We start from the raw sequence: 23,241 nt of genomic DNA, 5'->3' as shown, positions 1-23,241 counted from the left end.
TGTGCAAGGCAAGCGCTCTACCACTGAGCCACAATCCCAGCCCAACAGCTATTCTTTTAATCATGTTAGTTTAGTCCACACATTCTGATAATAGGAATGAGACAGAATTTCAAACACAGCTTATCTATCACTTTTTATCCAGTGACTGATCTTTTTCTTCTTCCTGTGACCTCTTATTTAGAATTTTCCAATCTTCCTGGGCTGAGACTTTTATTCTTTTCCCCTTGAATTATGTTTTTTTCCTTCTTTCAATTTTATCCCAATCATGCAAATTCATATATTTCTGTTACTAAGCTCAACACCTAATCTTTTTCCTAATTTGCTAGGAAAAACACCTGGACTTTTGGAGCATAAAGGTTTAAGGATGCTCCCTGGGGAGTGGTGGAATCTCCATGGAGTGCAGATTGTCTTTGGATCTGCACCCTAAGCAGAATAGTATCCTTTAGATATTGGAAATAGGCATTTAATTGGAAGCTTGAAAGCAATGGTAGATGAAAAGGTAGACTTCGATCTGGGGATTCTAGGTTCTAGCAACCCATTTTTATTAGTATTACCCCTCCCAAACCTCCAGCAGATCTACCTGTTTTGAAGGCAGTGGGTGGTTTAAATGGTTGGTAACTTTGATCTCATTAACTGAGTATTTAACAATACTTTAGCTACTTGGGGCTCCCAGGATGACCTGGGGGGGGGAACCTTTCCAAGATAATCATCTTATTTGGCTTCACCTCATTTACTTTATTGTATAAGATTGTTGGTGGCGGGGAGTAGACTAAAGCACTCGTCATGCTTAGACATTCTATATCTTCTTACTGATGAAGTTGTCATTATAAAAGTACTCAAATAGCTAAGCATGCAGGAAGGTCACCTTCACGTTACGAAGTTTTTCTGAATTATAATACAGTTTTGTATAATATAGTGTATCTTGACTTAGCAAAAACTAAGCCATTGGTTCATCTTCCACCTAAGAGGAAATGTCTGAAGGCAGAAAAAGGTGCCCATTGTGTTTCTATGCTTCCCATGAATCTGAATTAAAAAACTTCACATGTGGATTCATTGTTCATCACCCTTTCCACAATGAAATGTCTTGTATTTTCTCTATCACTGAAGAATTTACATGGAAGGCAAAGGAGGGAGGACAGAGTTTTGCACCACTGGGTAGTGAATGGAGGTGTGTGGCAGAGGCCACTCTGGACTTCCTCTTCTAGCCCCAGAATAGCTGGCTATGGGGTGGAGGCGGGGGATGTAGCTCCACCAGGAATCCTGAACCCATTGCCTTCAGATAGCACTGAAATGAGCTTATATAGGTGCAATCCTTGGGAAGGGTAATAAGATACAGCAAATCATCTCAATCCAGGACACACCTGGATAATCCAGATGATGTGGGTGTGACATCCCAAGGGATAGACTCTTTCTACTCCCAGTTTAACATGGGCTTTTCAGGGAACAGACAACTTCCATCTGAATCATTCTTACAAGCTGAATTTTTATTTTTTCTAAATTATCTATGTTAAAAAAAAAAGAAATCTGTGCCTGGTGTGGAATTCACTCCATCAAGGGTTACAATGACTTTCATTTTCATTACAAGCAGGAGAATGAATGAAGGACAAGTGTTAGGAAACATGGCAATAAATTAGAATATAATTTACAAAAGCAAAAAAAGTAACAGTGTACCACATTAATACTGAATATAAAATAATAAGCAACAACTAATCACAATAATACAAAGGTAATTTCATTCTGTATTATTAAGGATACCTATGTGACATTCACTCAAATAAAAAAGTTCCTAATGAAATGGACTATTTGAAAGTCATACATATTTCCAGGGCTTTCATTTTGGGGGGTACATTTACCTTTCCTTTATTGGTAGGCCTTCATACCAGTGGCAGACACTGCTTCCACCTGTGGGGTACCAGTTTCCATGGGGTTCCTTAAGTAGTCTATATCTGCACTACTTTTGGAATCTGCCATGGTGGTCCAGCCTTCACTACTGACAATCCCATTGCTATTATTTAGGAATAGAGCTTCATATAGCCACATGGGTGGCTCCAGAGTAGCAGCGATATTCTAATGTGCTGTGGAACATGATTTTCTTTTTAACACTTGCTCAGGTTTAAATTCAGGGCCTATCCAAAAATGTTTAACCCTATTGTATCTTATCTCTGCTAGGTTCCTCTTGAGGGCAACGTGATAATGCCCCGGGGAGCATCTTGACTTTAGAGCTGTAGTACACCCAAGAGGGAATGAGGCTGCCCTCCTCTTCTAGCTCCAGTCATGGTGCTGCACAGTGCTCGTTTCCAGGTGAGGTAAAAATATAGCTTTCACTCAGTAATGTAAGTTAGCCTTTTGAAACAAAATTGTGAGCTGCTATTTGTGTGTTGGTGAAAATCAGATGTGAATAACAAAACTGTGCCTAAACTGCCACAGAAACCATTTACTCTATTTTCCTTATTTCACCAGGGCACATTAGCACCAAGTTAACTGTTCTTTGAAAAGGGCCAAGGGGATTAATTCAGTGCTAGAAGCACCCTGTCCAGGGGCTGCTTTCCCTCATCATTGGCTAAGATGGCACTTGGGCTGGTCCTCTAAAGGCAGCATAGATGGGGCCTTGGTAATTTGTCTTATATCACAAATAGTTCTCTCTCTGGAAAACTCAGGGATGGGAACTGATTACTGAGAGAGAAGCAGGTAACAAGATATGATGGTTATGACTAAGCATGAAAAAACATTCCATGCCAACTGTCCACAGCAAACCCAGAAGCTTAGGATGGCTTAGGAAGCTTAGGATGGTGTCTTGAGTTTCTCTTTCAGAAAAAAAAAAAAAAAAAAAAAAGAACCATTTCCCTTAGGTCATGGTATACATGGTAAGCCAATGTGTAGTTTCAGAGCACAGTGACAGACATAAGTGAAGCATGTTCTTCCACTGCAAATATCTTTACAAAGTAACCATTAAGTGTTGAGTTTTAGGTACTGGTGTTTGCAGGGTGTCCACACGTGTAAAACAAAGGAGTGTGTTGGACACAAAGCACATTCATCAAGAACCTGCTACAAGCTACGAGTGTTCAAGTACAAAATAATAATATAAACAAGTACCCTTTTAGAAAAATCTAGCTATTGAGTCTTTTGATGAGCAGGATGTGAAACTTGAAGATAGGTAAGATATGAGCTAGTCATTTTAATTTAGTTGAATGTGATTCTAGAATTTGACTTGCCCAGAAACTGGGTTTCACATTTAATTGCCATTCAGAGTATTCATAAAAATATAAAATACTTGATCGAGTGACTGTTAAAATTATGCTTTATGATCGCTAGCCTTCATGAGTTTTTCTTCTTTGGTTGTTATCCTTTGCCTACTTTAAAACTCACAGAAATAGCACATTTATGTGCACCACACGTATCTATTCACACACTCAAAAGTACCCATACACATACACACACACACACATGTATATGCACACGCTTGCTCTCATATAAATAAATGCCCTTCTACCATATCACAGAAGGGACATCTGGAACCCATCGTAATTGTCAGCAAGTTGCAAAAGGGTCTGCCTGGTTGTGACTGAGCCAGTCTATCTCTTGCAGGGCATCATCTCAGTAAGCTCAACATGCGCGCAACAGTCCAACAGGGCCAGAAGCTGTCTGTGGCTGGTAAGGATGTAAACACAGTGAGTTGGGGTGACTCAGATAAGAAGTAAGGCATCCTGCGAGATGGCAGCAAAGGGACTGGTCTCCACCATAACCCAGGTCTGGCTTCTGCACAAAACTGAAATGTTTTTCTCTTAAAGTTTTAATGGAAATCTCAGCTTCACTTGCACAAGGGCAAGTTGGCCACAGTCTTTAGCACTGAATTTATAGACTTGCACAGCTGCAGTAACTGATGCACTGCTTTAAACTAAGTCCCTCATTGTTCAGTTTAATATAGTTTTATATATGGCTCACAGCAGTGTTCAGAACGGGGGATTATTCCTAAGGAAATTAAGTGGAATGAAGAATAATAATACAAACTTTCATTACTTTTGATTTATAATTGCTCCTTAAATTACAGTTCAAAGCCCATTTTATAATTTAAATTGTGGTGCTGTTGTAGTGAGATAAAGTATAGTACATATTGTTAAGGTATGACTTAAGAATTCTGAATCTTCTTTACTTCTGTAGTTGACCAAATCATAACAGCTACATTTTAAACAGTTTTAAATACAAATGGATTCAGTGTCATTGCTAAGTCCATAATAAAAATTATCTTAATGGTCCAAGGAGGTAAACAGGCTATTGGATTTACTCGAAAGAACACAAACGTTCCACAGTAAGCAAGTCTCCCTGTGTTGTTTGGATCTCTCCAATCTGGCAATCCCTCCTAACACCGTGTCCAGCACTTTGGATCAATAAATCCCACTTCACAGAAGTTAAAATAATATTGAAATCCTGTCAGCTAGGGCTGACCAGTGGTTACGTTTTCCACAGGGTAATGCTTTTGCAAGGACATCAATCCTCTTCCTCTGGGTGGCTCTCTTTGATGGATGCATTTCCAAGATGAAATGACAAGGCTCTCTCTCTCTCTCTGGCTTTCCATGGGTCAGTGTCCTTGGCAAGTCTTACAACACATCTGTCTGAAGTATGCTCGACTGCAGAACTTGAACTTCAGCACCAGTGGGCAATAAGCCACTTTGTTCACATCTTTGCACTCTAACGAATGGGGGCAGAAAATGGAAAACAATTAGAGGCACATAAACAAGTACATAAACAAGCCGATGCGCCTGAATGTTCAGCAAGGACCCCTCTGGGCCAATCCACCATGGCTTCCACATCCATGTGGCTTTTGTTTTTGTTTTTAAGTGTACTCTGTCTGGTACAGCCTACCAGAAACATTCTTTTGATATATTTTAACACAATTTGAAAAAAAAAATGTTTGCAAGGCTTTTCTTCCAGACTTTTATAAGTATGGTGCATGCCCACTGTGTCTTGAAAGAATTACCATTTGTTGGGATAAGTGATCACTTTAGACAGCTTGGAAACATGAGTCATTTTTCTTACAGTGCTTTTATTGCTTCTTTCTCAAGGGTTATTTTATTCAACAGTGCGAGGTTATCCAAAATCAAACATGAGTTGCATTGTTTGATACCAAAGTACACATGTCTCAAAAGAATCTCTGCATCTGTGGGGCATGGGGACGGGCTTCAGTGAATGAAAAGGATTGCTGACAGTGGCCTAGATTCAGCAACTACACTAGACAAAGAGGAAAGCTTTGAGAGGTTGGCCTCAAATGGCAGCAGTCTGCGGGTTATGGAAACATGGAGAAATGTCTTTTTTTAATTTGGAAGTGAGACATGGCCTCCTTTTTTCCTATGTGTGTTTTCGCCTCAGTGCTAGAATCGCCACAGTTGCAGTCTGCAGTTCTTGCAGCCAGAAGGTGAATAAATGATTCTTTCCCTATCTCCCCTCGAGGCTGGTTGCAGAGAAGGAACTAGGGGGCCAGTGCAGAGAAAGGGACACAGGCCTTTGATTATCAGCAGCTGCCTCCTGACCCCTACCACCAATATGACCCCATCGCTGCCAATATGATATTCTCCTCCAGTATTCTGGTCACTTTCACCTGGGGATTTTAAAGTGCTTTGTCAATCTAGTAATTAAATTTTCATATGCCACCCAGAACCAAAGTTCCACTCTCATTTTTCCAGGTGGTTATACTGAAATGTCCTGGGTAAAAGTGCTTAAGGTTATTAGAGCTCAGATAGGGCACTGGGTGAAGTTCAGGGCGACAGAACCGTTCTGTTGGTTCTTCTTGTTGTTGTTCCTACTCCAGAAATCCACTAAAAATTCTAAGAGATCTAATATCTAGTACATGAGAGTCACATGATCAACATGAGAAATAAAATGCAAAGAAATTGGACCATTTCCAATTCTTATTAAAGAAAACTAAGGAAATAATCTTACTGCTCTCACTTTAAACCCTCTTTTAGTGAAAGCATTAAAATTCAAAACTGGAACCCCTAAATCCTCTAAAAACATAAGCTCTGCCACCAACAAATTCCCGTATACTCAAGATTTGGTTTACAAAGAGAATAATATTTAGAAATTTGAACAGAAACTTTTCATACTAGGATTCTCAGTAAATTTAACTTTTGGCTGAAAGAAAGTAGAAGGGGCATAAACAACTTGTTTAAACTTTGCACTTAAGAGGTGGGGGGAAGAAATCTCATAATATTTGGTGAATCATTTGTGAATATGAGGTGAAAAGACTTCCACATGTTTTAATATGGAAGTCACTTGGTATTTTTTTGTTTGTTTTTATTTTCTTCTCTAACTAGTGATGACCAGAAAAAAGCGACCAAAAAAGTTTAAACTAATATTTTTGTATGGAAAATTTTATTTTTCACTGTTTTCAGGAGTAACACATTGTTAAGGTAAGATAATTACTAAAATGTAAGAAAAGCTGAGTGTATTCCTGTTGACACAAGTCACTCATCTTGAAATCCAAACCATAGTCCTACTGGGGCAGCCCCTCTCCCATTTTGAAGCAGGGATTGCTGCTTAACATACAAAATAAACTTTAGCTTTGACCTTCTTTGCCAAAATATAAAAATGATTTAGTTGATAAACAGATAGAAGAGGACTGGTTGTTTTAATAGTACAAGGAAATAAAATGAGAAGCCAAACTGCCTGGATTTAATCCTAGCTTTACCGTTTACAAACTTTATGACTCTGAGGAAATCACTTAACCACTCTGTGCCTAAGTTTTCTCATCTATACCAGAGGAATGACATGAGTACTCACTATAACATGTGCAGTGACATAAATATCCTTACCTACATCCACCAGAGCCATGGCTGGTGTGAGGGAAGTACTCGTTAGGTACTGCGTTGCTCCTACTATCACTATTAGTCATTAGTGTCTCTTCTTGTCTGATGAAGGGGAAAAGCAAGGAGCTACACTCTAAACTCAGTGAGAATGTAATATCTACTTCACTTCTGAGAAAATTCTGTCTGCTCTAAGACACAGTTCAGTTTAAAAACAAAACAAAAATGTGTATTTCCTGGGTTACAACTTGACTGGGACATTAAAAACTCCATTTTTGGAAGAGTTGCTGCATCAGGAAAATTCTGGGTTAAGTAAAATACAAGCAAATTCACAATAGAATATTTGTTTTTTTAAAAATTGTTTAGTTGTAAATGAACATAATATCTTTATTTTACTTATTTATTTATATGTGGTGCTGAGGATCGAACTCAGTGCCTCACACATGCTAAGTAAGCATCCTACCACTGAGCCACAACCTCAGGCCCAATAGAATATTTGTAAATTGCTTTTCCCTCTACCTACACATCCACCCACTCATTCAGTCTATTACAAATATAAACAGTAGATTATTTCTTCCATAGGTGGGTGCTGGAAGTTAGGCTACTCTGTGTGCAGAAGAAGCCCAGAGCATAGTCCTTTAAATCAGGTGCTATCTAGCATGGAGTGGGCTGGGGCTAGGCCAGGGTGCTCCTCTCTGAACTCCCCAACTCTACATTGGACAATGGGACTTAATGGATTAAATTAGTTCCCAAATAATTTGTTTGGAGGCAGGAAGGCATTTGGGTCCTGGCTGCAGGATCAAGCTCAGGAAGCCAGGGGCTGCTTACGTGCATCTCCTGATCGGCCTTTGGCAGCAGCACAACACAGCAGTGAGAGCCAAGAGGTCTACTGACAGGTGGGCCCAGGGATGGATTCCAGCACTGCCCTTTTATAATGTTTGTTCTTCACCCAATTATTTCACCACTCTTAATCTCAGATATCCAATCTCTAAAATGAAGATCTTGATAAGGCCTGCTCAAGGGTGCTGTAAGGCTTGTACCAGGTAATGCGCACGATAAAAAGCACATGCCATGCCACCTGGCTCAGAGGGAGTGCTCAGTTCACTCCCAACGCCAGAACGCCTGCTGCTGAAAACAGCACTCATGTATTATTTCTCTATGATCCCTGTCCAAATGAATACAGGCTCCCAGGAAGGCATACACAGAAGCAAATTAACAGAAAGCTATTAAACAGGGAGCAGGTAAATCCTCACAGGGGCAGGAGTGAAGACCTGGGGAAGAGCCAGGTTTCTGCCAAGACTCAGACAAAGAGCCCTGATGACACATTAATGTGGAGACACCTGTGCTGTATGAAGACATTCAGCCTTGGTGGGTGCGGGGACTCCCAAGAAGGGCTGTGTTGAAGACTCAGTTCCTCCTTCTTGGTTTTGCCTTCTAGGAATAGTCCTGACTAGAAAAATGAGTTCATTACAAAACTTTGGTTTGATGGAAATCTAGTTAGCCATGACTGGTGTTTGATTCTCTCAGTCTTTCAATGTCACAAGAACTTGATTTGGTAAAAACAGCACTAAAACTTAGAATTTATCAAGCAATTTTATGTAGTTTTATATTTGATCCTTTTAAGTATATAAAATGTCAGATTTACATAGACAGCAAAACTTAGGCTCAAGGTTATGAAACTCAAGCTGTGTCATACAGCTGAGAATAGTTTAAGACATGGGATAAGAATTCAGATTTGTTTAATTGCCAAGCCACTCTTATTTTGGCAGCATTCTTGACACACAAGTGCAAAATGTCTCTGTGTCTATGACCACAGACCCTTGACTGACAATGACTATAGACCCTTGACTGACACCATTGGTGAGTCGATGTCTGGGGCTTCCTCAGTCTTTTGTTTTTTGAGAGTTTGCTCTGTCTCCTTAGAGAAGGGGAAGAAATGTTTTTTTAAAAAGCTTTCTAGGTTACAATCATTTAGAATCTGAATTAGCTCTTCCTATTCTTCTTCACTATGTCTTTCTCTTCAAATTTTGTAAAATTTGAGTAAAAAAAAAAACGACTTTCGATATTTAAAAATCCCATTATTACAGAAAACTGAATGCTATCTTCAAAATATTAGTCCCAGACTTAAGTTATTATTATTATTATTATCATATTATCATCATCATTATCATAATTCTGGGGAATGAACTGAGCTATGTTCTCCCCCTTTTGATTATTTATTTTGAGACAGGGTCTCTCTGAGTTGGTGCAGATGGCCTCCAACTTGCCATTCTCCTGCCTCAGCCTCCAAAATCACTGGGATTATAGGTGTATGGCAAAGTGTCCAGTTTACCAGGTTTAAATTATATTGGTACAATCAATCTATGGCCACTTTTAGCTTAGCTAGAAAGGATGGATTTGTTGGGACGACTCACTGACAGGTTGCTGATGCAGCTGTGGGGCCTGGATTAATTCATTCATCTGCCTTATCCCCAAACTCATTAAAATTATGAAATAATTTTTTTCTTCTTCTCTTGAGCCAATACACAATACAACTTACTTTTATGAAAAAAATCATTCTGAAAAAGTTGTACATAAATTAAATCACATTTTTATATTGACATTAAAACAACAGAAATGTTCTGTTTTAATGATATTCAGTTGGCATTGACTTCTAATACTTAAAAGATCTTAAAATTTAAAGTTTCTCTATTCCCAAGTACATAATCTGCAAACAGATAATGTTAGAAAATACATTAGGAATAATTTTTTAATTTAAGAATTTTTAAAAAACTTTAAAACTGATAGTATCCTCTGTAGTTGTGAGGGATTCAACCTAGGGCTTCACACATGCTGGACAAGAGCTGCACATTCACTACAACCCCAGTCCTCTATTATTTTTTAAATAGTAGAATCTGGGCCTGCAGAGTCACAGATTCTAAGATGAAAGAATCTGCTTTTCTCTTCTACTATCATCATGTACCAGCTAAGTACTCTCCTGGGAGGAGAATGATAACGACACTCTTTCTACCTATTTTGTCTTTAGGATGTTGGAAGAATGAGAGGTCCTCATTGTGGGTTTCTGGAAACATTTTGTAGAGCTAACCAGTCTCTTCTCTTTTTACATTCCACCCCACCCCTGAAAAAAGTACCACTTTATCCAAGGCCAGAGAATTCTGGTGAGAATGTTAAATGGCAATTTATGGAGTATTCCCAAATTCTCTCTTAGGGAAACTTGGGAACACATCAAGGATTTAAAGCTAACCCCTCTGCTCTGCAATGTGAACTAGATTCATTATTATAATCTTAAGTAACTTGGCACACATGCTGGAGAGGTTCTTGTTGGTGATCTGAGTATGGGTAGAGTTGAATGATAAAATTAGACAACTGTTGCACAGGCAACCCATGAGTCTACTTATCATTGATGTTCCAATGAGCTTCTCCCCATGTGAATTACATTAATCTTTCATAACACTGACCTAAAAGACTCGCTAAACAGAGGCTTAAGAATTTAGGATGCAATTAGATTCAGATTCATTGTGACTTTGAAGGCTTGATTTGGTCCAAGGAATACAAGATCAACTCCTAAAATGGAATGATCTTACATTTATTTCATCAAACACTGCAAAGCTTGCCTAATTGTATCATTCGAGTGAGTTGGGATACCCAGAGACAGATTCCTCCATGACCATGTTGGACCATTCAGCATCTCTCTTTGTAGAATGCATATACTCTGTGCCTGTAAACATGTATGAGATCCAGAAGAACATAGTAGGTGGAGTTGTGAGTTAAACATATAAGGTCCATCTTTTGGATTAAAAAAAGTGCAAACAGCCATGCATTTTACAAACTACCCTTGGTAATGTAGAGCCTGGTGAGAAATGAGAAGGTAGAAGATGTGCTCGTGCTGTCTGGGAGTTGGGCTAGGAGATGTGTACTCAGTGTGCTCCTCCCGATAAAATATACTTCAGTCCTTGACATTTTATATATTCAGACTAGAAAAGGAGGACATAACAAATCTCTCCTGGGACATATTCATTACAATGGGAGCAGGCCACCTACTTCTTTTTGTCCTTGAAGAAAGGTGACAACAACTATTGAATTTTATTCCGATTTCATGTTACCACAGATTAAACCATTTCTTCTACCTTCACTTTCTTAGTTTTCTAAAAACCAGTCTTATTCCCTAGATGCCACCCACATTCTGGGTGGTATAATCCCAGCCCAGATCCAGGTTCCCTCCAAGTCAGACAGCCAGGAATGTGAACCTAAATGCTAAGTGGATTATGAGTGCTGTGAAGTGGCAAAAAAATAAACTGGCCTTCCTCACCTCCTCGAAATCAAAGTCTTCCAAGTGAACTTTACCATTCCTTCCACTGATTTTAATACATAAGCTTCCACATAAAAATCTAAATTCAGTAGCTATTTTGTTCAGGGATCTTGTTAGGAGATTTGTGAGTTGTCTAGGCTTTCCCAGAGATGTTTACTTGAGGGAGATCGAGACCCATCACTGTTTGTTAGACATCTCAGGCTGGTAAACCAATGTACAGAAACCACACCTTTCCTGGGTTGGTTACCAGCTCATGGCACACCGTGAATCATGACCTGGCAGCAATAAATACTAGATGACAGAGTGCCTTGTGCTATTGAGAAGCTGAAAAGACTCACCATATAAACTACAAGGAAACTTGAAACTGCATGAACAATGAATAAAATGGCATTTTGGAGAATTTCAGATGAGCTTGAGTAGGCTAGTCCCAGCTGCTCTAAGTACTTTTTAAAAAAGATTATTCTTAGCATTTCAAATACAGTGATACCCAGTGTGTCTACAATTCACTCTGAGCAGTAGTGCAGTGTTACCTTCCTCAGTGGCAGTCTGTCAAGATCGTGCCTATAATGCTCTAACCTTTCACCAAAAGCTTGCAGAAACAAAACACTAAAACAGATGTTGAACACAGTGACCTGTGTTTCCCTTCTTCCTCCTACTATTTGCCTCTCACTATTTTAATTTCTAGATGCCCTACTACCAATTCTCTCTACTATCTTTGGTTGTCTTAACTTCTTTCCCTTTCTGCAATCTCTCTCTCCATGTATTTTATTATTTTAAACATCTGCACATACTTGTCCTCAGGAATTCCCCTCATCCCAGAGGCTCCTTGGTGAACTGTTTTGTACCTTTGTACCTTCCAGTGCCCAGCTCAACTCCTCTTCTCAGTGATCCTCCTGTTGAATACACCCTCCTCCATGCATTCACTCAGGGGAGCTTCTCTCTACCTCTATTAAAAATACTGCTCATACTGTTATAATTATTTGTCTGAACATTCCCACCCCTACTAAGCTATACTCCCCAGGACTGAGACATTGTTTGTTGTATTCCTTTCAAAAATTTCAGGGCCTGGCACACAGTAAGTATGTTTGCTAAGTAAATTAACCAGTGATTGGGTAAATGGAGCATATTACTTAAAAACTATCACCTTGAGAGATGAATATACCTGTGATAAAGTAAGTTTAGTGAAATGTTAATATTCAAACCTAGATGGTGAGTGTTCATTGTAAAATTCTTTCAACTTGGCTATATATTTGAATTTTTAAAATTATTTTCATAAAAATAATGAGCATGGGGGGGGCATTATCTAAACCTTGGTAGTTTAATCAATTCTCACAATTTGATCTGTGGCTCATTTGATCCACAGAAACCCACTGAAAGACTGTATTTTGGATCCCAAGCGATCTCCCCTAGATCTTACAGCACCATCTTGAGGTGGAGCTAAACTGGCCATTTAGCAGCCTCCCACTGAGCACCCTAGGAACCTGACTTGGCTGGGTGAAGGGTCCTTTCCCACTCTCATGCACCAAACTTCCTCCACTAGAAGATGTTTTCTCCAACTTTCTGTTATTAAGAGGCATTTCTTCTCTCTCTGATCTGGTCCCCACAAACCATACCAGACCACTCCTACATTATTTTCATGCAAGAGCCTCTGCTCTTTTGAGATCCATGGTATCTGCCAATTCCATTTCTCAGTGGATTACAACTTAGGATTCAGCTCAAATGTTTTATCCACTTTTCCTGGGGTATGCCATGGGTTTCTCCAACTACGTGTTACAGCTGGCCCACAGACCCCTTAGTCTATGAAGCTTATCTTGGTACAAAAGGTTAAAGTCATGGTCCTCCATTTGAGCATCCTTTAGCACTTGTGAAAACTGTTTCACATAACACATTCTGACTTCCATTAAAATGTATTTGTGTGTGTGTGTGTGTGTGTGTGTGTGTGTGTGTGTGTGTTTGTTTGCAGTATTAGAGATAGAACCCTGGGATTCTAGGGATATGTACCCTGGGCAAATGCTCTACCACCAAAATTTATCACCAGCCCCTTTTAAATTTTTTTTTAAAATTAAACATTTTTTAACTTAAACATTTGCCCTTAATGACTATACATTTACAAATGTATTTAAATTTTCCATAAGGAATAGCAGAGTCTGGCCACAGAAAACATTCAATAATTAGCTGCTGATTAAATGAAGAAATAGTTTTATGTATTTAACAGCATTCCACATATGCTTTTGGGAAGTTAAAAAGAACACAAAACAAGTCATGACAGAAATATTGTTTTTACCCTAAATCTAATTTTATGAAAGAGATGGATCCTCTTTCTTTTAAATGAGTCAACACTTTAGGTAATAACAGTTCTAGCATTAGTCATACTTTGCAGGATTAATAATTTCCTAAAAATTTCCTCCTTTACTGAGAAGTCTGAAAATATTGTCTTAACTGCTTACTTCAGATTAATGTTAATAAAAAATGATTTAGCCCGACAGATGAAGTGACCACTTGGTGTTTCTCCAAAGAATCTAAGAAACTTCAGATTAACACCTACCAATTTTAAGAGAATTTCTTCATGGCAGAAATAAGTGTAGTTGCAAATGATATTCTGCCCACTCTGAAAACAGTATTGTATCTTTAGTTAGAAAGCTTATAATTACTCACAATAGAGAATCTTTTGGACAAATTACTAAAACTGCCTAAAGTGAAATTATAAATATATCTTCAACTCATATATTCCTGTAGGCATGTCAAAAGCCATGGTTTTCAGCAATCGCTAAGGCTTAATCTATTGAATTAGGCTGATGTCCATGCCAGAACTCAGTCTACTTTAAAACCAGAAAATATTTTCATGTCAAAGTATCCAAACCCAGAGTCTTGCACATGGTAGGCAAGCACTCTATTACTGAACTACACCTCAGCTCAAACTATCCTATTTTAAAGAGTAAACTGAGATAGAATGTAACTGTAGTGAGACTAACAGGCCCTTGGGCTATGCCAAATCTGGGTTCAAATCCTGTCTCTTGTAATATGGGCAAGTCACTATCCTTCTCTGTGCCTCAGTTTTCTCATGAGTAGTAACTCTCAGAAGATCATTGTCAGGATTATATAAGATAATATTCTCTCTCTCTCTCTCTCTCTCTCTCTCTCTCTCTTTTATATGAGGAGGCAGAGACTTCATGCCTCTCTTTTTATATGAGGAGGCAGTCTAAAATTTTTTGACTGTGCCACATTTGACTTCACATTCCTGATAATTTCTGACAGTGCTTTATATATAGCAGCATTCAAGAAATTTTGAATGAGTTTCTAAATGAATAAAGAAAATTTTATTTAAAAAAAAGATAAGAAAATTAAGGAGTTTGGCTGGTACCTGCCATTTATAAAGGGAAATTCCAATATATAAGAAAAGAAAGAAAAAATTTCAGCGCTCAAAGACCTTTATCCTCTATTGTAAAACATTTTTTTCATGTTTATACGCTGAGAAAATTAGCAAATATATGCTTTCATTATACATTAAAAAACTAGTAACAAGCATGAATTGAATCTTCATGCTGATAAAGATTCACTGTCATATCCAAAAAGAAACCAAAGTTTTCACTTTTAAAAATGACTCATTAACATCTATAGAATTCTGGGATATATCAAACATAGACTGTTGTACATACCTTAGATATTATCTACTCTAATCTTTCATTTTATAGATAGGTAAACTGAGCACTAGAGAAGTTAAGTGACTTAACAAGGTCAAATAGTTGTGAAGCAGCCAGGAAAAAACTTACATTTCCTGATTATAATCTACTGCATATACAGCTTCCACAAATACTCTCTATATACTATCCCCTAACTATGGGTTTATGGGGCTCTTCAACCCCTGGGAACAGTCGAGGTGAGTTCTTAAAGACCCCAGGCCCCTTTTCTATGGGAATTTACCTTCAGTATTGGAGATGGGAGTACTGTCACATTTGCTTTCACACTGCTGCATTGACGGCGGTCGAACAGTTTCTGAACAGTCACTAGATGCCTGTCCAGTATAGGAGAGACACTGCACAGTTCGCATTTGCTGTCCAAGGCCACACTGAGCAGAACACTAAATTCAAAGACACAGAGAAACAAAAAAATATTGATTTCAACAAATTTCAGGAGGTATAAAAGACTCTATTTCAAATATCAAAACCACACGTGTGTGTGTGTGTGTGTGTGTGTATGTGAGTGAGAGAGAGAGAGAGAGAGAGAGAGAGAGAGAGAGAGAGAGAGAATATATTATATAATCCTGACAATGATCTTCTGAGAGTTACTACTTGTGAGAAAACTGAGGGCTGGGGCTGTAGCTCAGTTGTGGAGTGCTTACCTCACAAGTATGAGGCACTGGGTTCAATCTATCTATATCTATATCTATCTATCTATCTATCTATACACACACACACACACACACACACACACACACACACACACACACCACTGATATTTCATCTTACTCCAGTTAGAATGGCAGCCATCAAGAATACCATCAATCCCAGAAGCTTGGGAGGCTGAGACAGGAGGATCATAAGTTCAAAGCCAGCCTCAGTTGCTTAGGGCCTCAACCTTTATTTAGACCCTGTCTCTAAATAAAATACAGAAAAAAAAAGGGGGGGCTGGGGATGTGGTTCAGTGGTAAAGTGCTCCTGAGTTAAATCTCTGGTATGAAAGAAAGAAAGAAAGAAAGAAGGAAGGAAGGAAGGAAAGAAGGAAGGAAGGAAAGAATATCATCAACAATAAATGCTGGAGAGGATGTGGAGAAAAAAATAACTTTTTTTTCTTTTTACACTGTTGGTGGGATTGTAAATCAATACAATCACTAAGGAAATCAGTATGGAAGTTCCTCAAAAGACTAGGCATGGAACCACCATTTGATTCATCTATACCACTCTTGGCATTGATCCTAAAGAATTAAAGTCATTATACTGTAGTGATACATGCACATGTACATCTATGTACATGTCTACATAGATTATTTAATATCAATTAGGTATTATGAAGCTTTCATGTACCTACAGTGAAACATATTTTAACACTAAATTGCATATAATGTTTAAACTTATCAGATGCATTCCATCTGAGCATTTCGCAAATTAAACCAAATATCTCTACAGAGATGCAAAGTTTTATTTATTTTCCAATCATGTTTCTTCCCTTAGGGCTGAGCACAGAATAAGTATCATTAGTTACCTTAATGGGTACTAAAAGTCTTTACCTTTTCTCAATTGAAATAAAGTGTATAGGTACTGCTGTGCTCCAGTAATGTGGAATTTGGAGAAGAATTTTCATAACTACTTCTGTGAAACTGGGATCAAACTCAGGGTTTTACACATGCTAGGCAAGCGCTCTACCACTGAGCTATATCCACAGTCCTAAAATGCTATTTTTAGTAACTGAGGGCAGACTCAGAGCATAAACAAAAGCATACTGATGTAGTTTTATGCTATTATGATTTATTTGAGTCTCAGATATTAGAAGATAACTAGCTATAAGGCCAATTATGATACCATAGGATAAAGGAATTGACTGGCTAAGAAATTTACTTTCTATGATATCATGTTTTAATGTAACAATAAATTTTCTCTCTGATATTTAGAAGAACAATGCTTAATTTTCATTCTATCCAAATATACCAACTTGGTATTTTTTAATTAAACAAAGTTAATTGACAGATACAATTGGATGTATTTCTCATGTTCAACTTGATGCTTTGGGTCACTGGGATTATTGGCATGTACCACTGCACCTGGCTCATACTTAGATTACTGTGTTGCTACTCATCTCTCAAGTGTTTTTAATGACTAAAACAAGGATCTTGGGTTTGTGTCTCAAGGTGCTGCTTCAGCAGGAGCCCATACTCCAACTGCCTTACCTGGCCCCAGTCTCCTGTCACCCAGCGAGGAGGAGGGCAGCGGCCCAAACTGCAGCGGATGCGGACAGGAGGTTTGCTTTCCTCTGGACATTGTGCAGCTGGGAATGTTTTAGAAAGGTCACTGCTCTTACACAGAACAATCCGATGCTTGAATCCTGGACCACATTTTGGAGTACACTAGAAATAAAATAAATATTAATGAATAGCAATAGATTAAAGACAGGATTTTTTGAGGAAAGTCTTTCTTGAAGTAAATGCGTATATTTTACAATATGTATACCCACTGATTCTAGGCAAAAATCTCTCAGAAATGAAATTCCTTAAAAGCTGTTTAAGCAAAAGTACTTTTTTAGTTTTTCCCTAAGGTCTTTAAGAGATAAATCCAATGTTTGCTTTTCTTGGCTAACTTATTTTCTTCTTTGCTTAGTGATAGGTTATTTTCTCCATTCCTCCCTATCCCCAGCCTCATTGAGCTGAGATAAGATTCTGTTAATTTTTGGAATGTAGAGTTCTTGGTTTCCTATTTGCTGGGTGTAGTCTTCTAAAAAGAATTTTTATGTTATTAATAGACCACAAGACTTGTCTCTGTGAAGCTAGTTGGGGCTGCTGTAGATCAACTATAGTTAACGTGTGACTGCTAAGAATACAGGTCACAGGTGAAGGTTTATTGCACAGAAAATCTTTGGAATTTCCCTGTTCATCTGTTACAAACATAGCATATTAGACTGTTCTTTAGAATTGGGTTTGTTTGTTTTCCATATTGAGGAAAGGATGCTTCTCTCTATGGCATACATCCTATTATCTGCCTTACTCCAGGTGCTTCTGTGGACCACCTGTTTAATGTGGTGGCTGAAGTCATCCAGCTTTCACTGCCACATGTCTGGATGCTTTCTTGAAATCGGTATTTCCTCTTAGTCAATACTTGGAAGCACTGGTTATGTATGTTTCCTTCAAAACGCATTTCCTAATCTCCTATATGAACTATAAAAGATGGGGAGGAGATAAAAATGTATGAGAAAGTCTCTACCTTTAAGGAGCTCAGAGTCATAGTTGGGAGAGGGACACATGAACACAAGGCTAATGTTAAGTACTGTAACAGTAGATGTAGAGCATTCTTGTGTACCTCATCACCACTGGCCTGTTTCATAATTATTTATTTACATGTCTTCATATCTCTACCATACTATAAGCTCCTGAAAAATCACTGCACTTCTGTTTTATTTTTATACACACACACACACACCTGACCCTAGGATCTGGCTGAGGGCTTTCAGTAAGCACCCAGTAAAGAAACACTGTCCTTTATCTGGAGAGATGATAGTTTTAGACATTAGTTTTAATGTCTTAGTGAACACTATACACACTTTGGAGCAGTTTTATTAGTGGTAATCTTTGAACCTGGTATGTATCATAGAAAGGGGGAAAATATTCATGTTTCTCAGGTGAAAATTAAGGATCCTATACAATCTTGTTACCACAATGAATGCAGTAAGAGAATGCATTTCCTTAACATAGAAAAAGAAAAAAAATTCATTAAGGTTTAAATTTTTTTTTTTTTTTTGTAATGGGTATTGAACCCAGGGCCTTGTGCATGCTAGGCAAGAGCTCTTCCACTGAACTACATCCCCAGCCCCTGCTAGGATACCTTTTGAAGGAGGATAACATACAGTTATTTCTAACGTATAGCTCCAGAAGAAGTGATAGTTAAGGAAATTTCTCAAGAGAGAAATTCCTGATCCCTGTTATTGCTTTTCACAGCAAAATCAACATGCTCACAGGCTGCTACAGTCTCACACTATTCATATAATCAGTCATGAAGTTTTATTGACCCATCCTAAATCTCTCACATCTGCTGATTTCCTTGATCTCCACTGCCACTAATCTTACTTCAAATATTAATTTCCCACATGAAAATTTGCAACCACTTTCAAATAGTTCTTCTATTTCTTGCTCTTGCCTCACTCCAATTCACTTTCTGAATATCCGAGGGACCTTTCTAAAGCACAACTCTGATAATACTGTCTTTTGATTCTAAAAATTATTCAATGCCTTCTATTGATATCTGCAGTCTTCACTAGTATTAAACCAGGGCCAGGGACAAAGCTAATACTGTTGCTGCTATAGCTGCTATGACAGCTGCTACTACTACTAACAGCCCCTATCCTTTAATAAACACTGTATGTACCAAGTGTTGTGCTGAGTGATACTTACAAAACTATGAGATGGCAATTACGATTATATTTGTCAGATAAGGAAACAAACTTAAGAGTAATTGATGGATAGAAAGTTGAACAGATAGTAAGTGGCAAAATTATTCTAATGCTATTTCTTACTCTAAGTTTTTTTGTGGATGTTAGGCCCTATGCTATGTACTTCATATATATTGTCCAATTTAATCTTCATTATTAACTATCACTTTATATTTCAAGTAATGAAGACATGCAATAATTTCTATGGAGTGAATAAAGCCCCGATCCAAGTCTTCAGTTTGCCCCATTCATATCTAGTCCTCTTTACTTTATGCCACATTTCCTCCATCATCTAAGCCAAAGCCTTAGAAGATTTCTGCTACTTTATTAATGTATAAAATAATCATTGGAAATAATAACTCTACTACCTTATATGCCATCAGAGCTTCACAGCTTACAAAATACTGTCTAATACTTCATTAAACAAGTTTTTTAGAATTATCACAGATAAGGAAAGCTTATGTAATATAATGAAGGAATCAACAGATTACAAATGTAGAGCTAGAACTGCTAGGCCTTCTGACTTTTTTCTTAGGGCCTATATATTATCCATTCTTCTGTTATTATTGTATGCACAAGCTGCTCCTAGTACTGGCAGAAATAAATTCACGAGAACACATAACACATATTAGTTCATTTATATGAAAATCAAATTGAGGGGCTAGGGTTGTGGCTCAGTGGTAGAGCGCTCACCTAGCTAGTGTGAGGCACTGGTTTTGATCCTCAGCACCACATAAAAATAAATAAATAAAATATAGGTATTGTGTCCAACTAAAACTAAAAATAAGTAAATAAATAACAATAAATCAAGGTGAAGTATAAATGGATAGAAAGACCCTTCATTCCTTAAGGAGATAGGCAGAAAACACAAAGAATGTATAGAGACTCAGTCTTTTTTTTAAACTTTGAGGCTGTAATTAGTTTCTAACTTGGGAATATGCATTGAAAACTGTACTTGTGCCACTCTCCCTGCCCCCTCCACATCTGAAAATTATATGTATGCATATTGAAGGCTGAGACGTATGTCTTTTGCTTACTCTAATTTTTTTCTGGTAGCAAGAATCTTCTGCTATTGTTTTTTAAGAATGTAATAATACCTAGCAGTCTTTCCTATGAGTATATACCAAGTTCTGTTTACAATTAAGGGGGGCAGACAATGCAGACAGGCAATTCATTCATCTTTGTTTGAGAAGTCCCCAGAAAACCAAAACCAAAACAAAACAAATAAGACTGATAATAAGAAGAGAAAGAGAAAGTATAATATTTATTAAGCCCTTTTCAGGTAATGGTCTAGTTAATCCTCACAGAAACCTCAGGAAGTAAGTACTATTATCATGCCTATGTTAAAGGTTAGAAAACTGAAGCACTGAGAAATATGGATAAATCCAGATGGCAATTTCCTAATAGAATAAAGCTCCAAAGACAAATGTCAAAAGACACAAACCATCTGTAGGACAATGTGCAGTTATGTGTAAAGCTAATCATATAATGATATATTTTACTCAGGCAAGAGTACAAAATTATATCTAAAAATTGAACGAATAAGCCAAGGCTATTCACATCCTATAGCAGCAGAAGTAGAGAAATAATCAACTGCATTCTCAAAATAGTGAATGGCTGAAAACTGCAGTAATTTCCCCTTTATCTGCAGTTTTGCTTTCTGTGGTTTCATATGTAAAAATATTAAATGGAAAATTCCAGAAATAAACAATTTATAAGTTTTAAATTGCACATCATTTTGAGTATTCTGATGATATTTTGTGCAGTTCTGCCAGGAACATGGATCATCTCTTTGTTCAGTGTATTCACACTGTATATGCTATACTCCATCCCCGATTAGTAGCCACCTTGGTTTTCATATTGATTGTCACCATAACACAAGTGCTTCTGTTCAAGTAACTTTTATTTTTCTGAATGGCCCCAAAGTGCAAGAGTAGTGTTACAGGCAATTTGAATATGCCAAAGGGCAGCAGTGAAGTGCTTCCTTTAATTGAAAAGATGAATACTTTAAATATAAGGAAAGAAAAAATATCATATACTGAGCTTGCTACAATTTACAGTAAGAATGAATCTTCTGAGTGCACCTTCTGAGTGCATGTCTTCATTATTTGAAATATAAAGTGATAGTTAATCATGAAGATTAAATTAGACAATATATATGAAGTACATAGCATAGGGCCTAACATCCAAGAAAAATTTAGAGTTCAGAATCTGTAAAACTGTGAAGAAAAACAAATTTGTGCAAGTTTTGCTGTTGCACTTCAAATTACAAAACTTGGCCACAGTGTGTGACAAAGTTCTTAGTTAAGATGAAAAAGGCATTGTATCTGAGGATGAACATAAAATATGTTTCAAACGCAGTCAGCTATGTGAAGACTTAATCAAGAGATCCTCTGAAATGAATGAGACCAAGCCATTTACTGCAAGTAAGGGATGGTTATAGATTGAAGACTTTCTATGTAAAAATGTGGATGTGTAACCGATGTGATTCTACAATCTGTATATGGGGTAAAAATGGGAGTTCATAACCCACTTGAATCAAATGTATGAAATATGATATGTCAAGACCTTTGTAATGTTTTGAACAACCAATAGTAAAAAAAATCAAGTTTGTATTGAAAAGTACAAAAATTACTGGAGAGGTTACAACTACCAATGAAGAAGTTGTTGTCACACCTCCAGCAGAGTTAAAGACATTGATTAAGGAGCAAGTATACTATCTATAACAAGTCTTCAATGATGAGGAAATCAGGCTCTTCTGGAAGAAGATAATCTATAGAACCTGCATTCAGAAAAGTACAAAAGAGGCAGTGGGACACAAACACATGGAATGACAGAATAATTTTAGTACTATGCGGCAGTTCTAGAGGGCATATGATAAAGCCAGGTATAGTGTACAGAACGAAGAACCATGTGCTCTCAAAAACAAAAACCATACTTTGAGAGAGATGACATTCATATAATTACTTTTTTTTTTTAGTACTGGGGGTCCAATAAGCCTCACACACTAGTCAATCACTCTACCACTGAGCTACACTCACTCCCAGCCCATACATATTTTATATTACATTGTTTATTTCATTGTTAGTTACTGTTGTGAATTTCTTATTGTGCCTACTTTATAAATTAAACTCTATCATAGGAAATACTATCCACAGTTTTAGGCATCCAGTGGAGGTCTCTGTGGATAAAGGGGAGACTACTATACATTTTTGTCACATTCTTACTTAATGAATACATCAGGCCTGAGCCTTACAGATATAGTCACAAATATTACATGTCTATAGCCAGACTCTCAACTCTGGTCTTTGCAAATATTGGACTTCTTAAGGGTGATTATAAAACTAAGTGTTTAAAAATTGTTTCTAAAACACAGTAAGGGTACAGGAATGTTATTTAGAATAGGTTCATTCTCAGTAGAACTTGATCCAGCAAATCCTTTGAGCTAACACCAGAAACGGTCAAGAGGAAATATCCTTAGTTTGTTTTTATTTTTACTTCTACTCTCTTCTTTCTTTAGCCTAAATTTCACTATTGCTTCTCTTTATCCTGCTGATAAAGAGAAAATGTGGTTTCCATCTAACAATCTCAGTTTATTAAACTACCTAAAAAATTAAGAAATTCTAGAAAAGCATGATATAGTGATGGTTACATATGTGATTAACAGGCATTTGCCTACGTGTGAATGCTTCAGAATATTCTACAGAAGTAATCACTTGTCTATACCCATACAAAGTGTATGTTTTTGCACATTCTTTTGAGTATGCAATAAATCCATTAGTAATCATTAAAAGTTAAATATGTAGTTCAGTAATAAAAATTCATTTTTAAAAAATATTTCTTAGCTGTAGTTGAACACAATATCTTTATTTATTTACTTATTTGTTTTTATGTGGTGCAGAGGAAGAAACCCAGTGCCTCACATGTGCCAGGCAACCACTCTATCTCTGAGCCACAACCCCCACACCCAAAATTCATTTTTAAGGTAAAGAATAGTTATAAAAA

The 23,241-nt window shown here is 37.4% G+C and overlaps 1 protein-coding gene across 1 annotated transcript in view; it reads right to left on the bottom strand.

The window, feature by feature from the left end:
* Nucleotides 1–1,541: 1,541 nt before the first annotated feature.
* ADAMTS6 (ADAM metallopeptidase with thrombospondin type 1 motif 6) overlaps nt 1,542–23,241 on the bottom strand; it is a 286,548-nt gene continuing 264,848 nt past the window's right edge. The window contains exons 24-26 of the mRNA XM_081281992.1: nt 16,988–17,164; nt 15,028–15,184; nt 1,542–4,686 (exon numbers count right to left, since the gene is read on the bottom strand). Of these exons, the coding sequence (XP_081138118.1) occupies nt 4,577–4,686; nt 15,028–15,184; nt 16,988–17,164 (444 nt within the window). The 3' untranslated portion in view covers nt 1,542–4,576. The remainder of the gene's footprint in view (nt 4,687–15,027; nt 15,185–16,987; nt 17,165–23,241) is intronic.

This window comes from Spermophilus citellus (genome assembly GCF_964194105.1).
Source record: "Spermophilus citellus genome assembly, chromosome: 1".
NCBI classification, from domain to species: Eukaryota; Metazoa; Chordata; class Mammalia; order Rodentia; family Sciuridae; genus Spermophilus; species Spermophilus citellus.
Note: the sequence above shows the minus strand (reverse complement) of the source record. Positions and strands in the feature narration are given on the sequence as shown.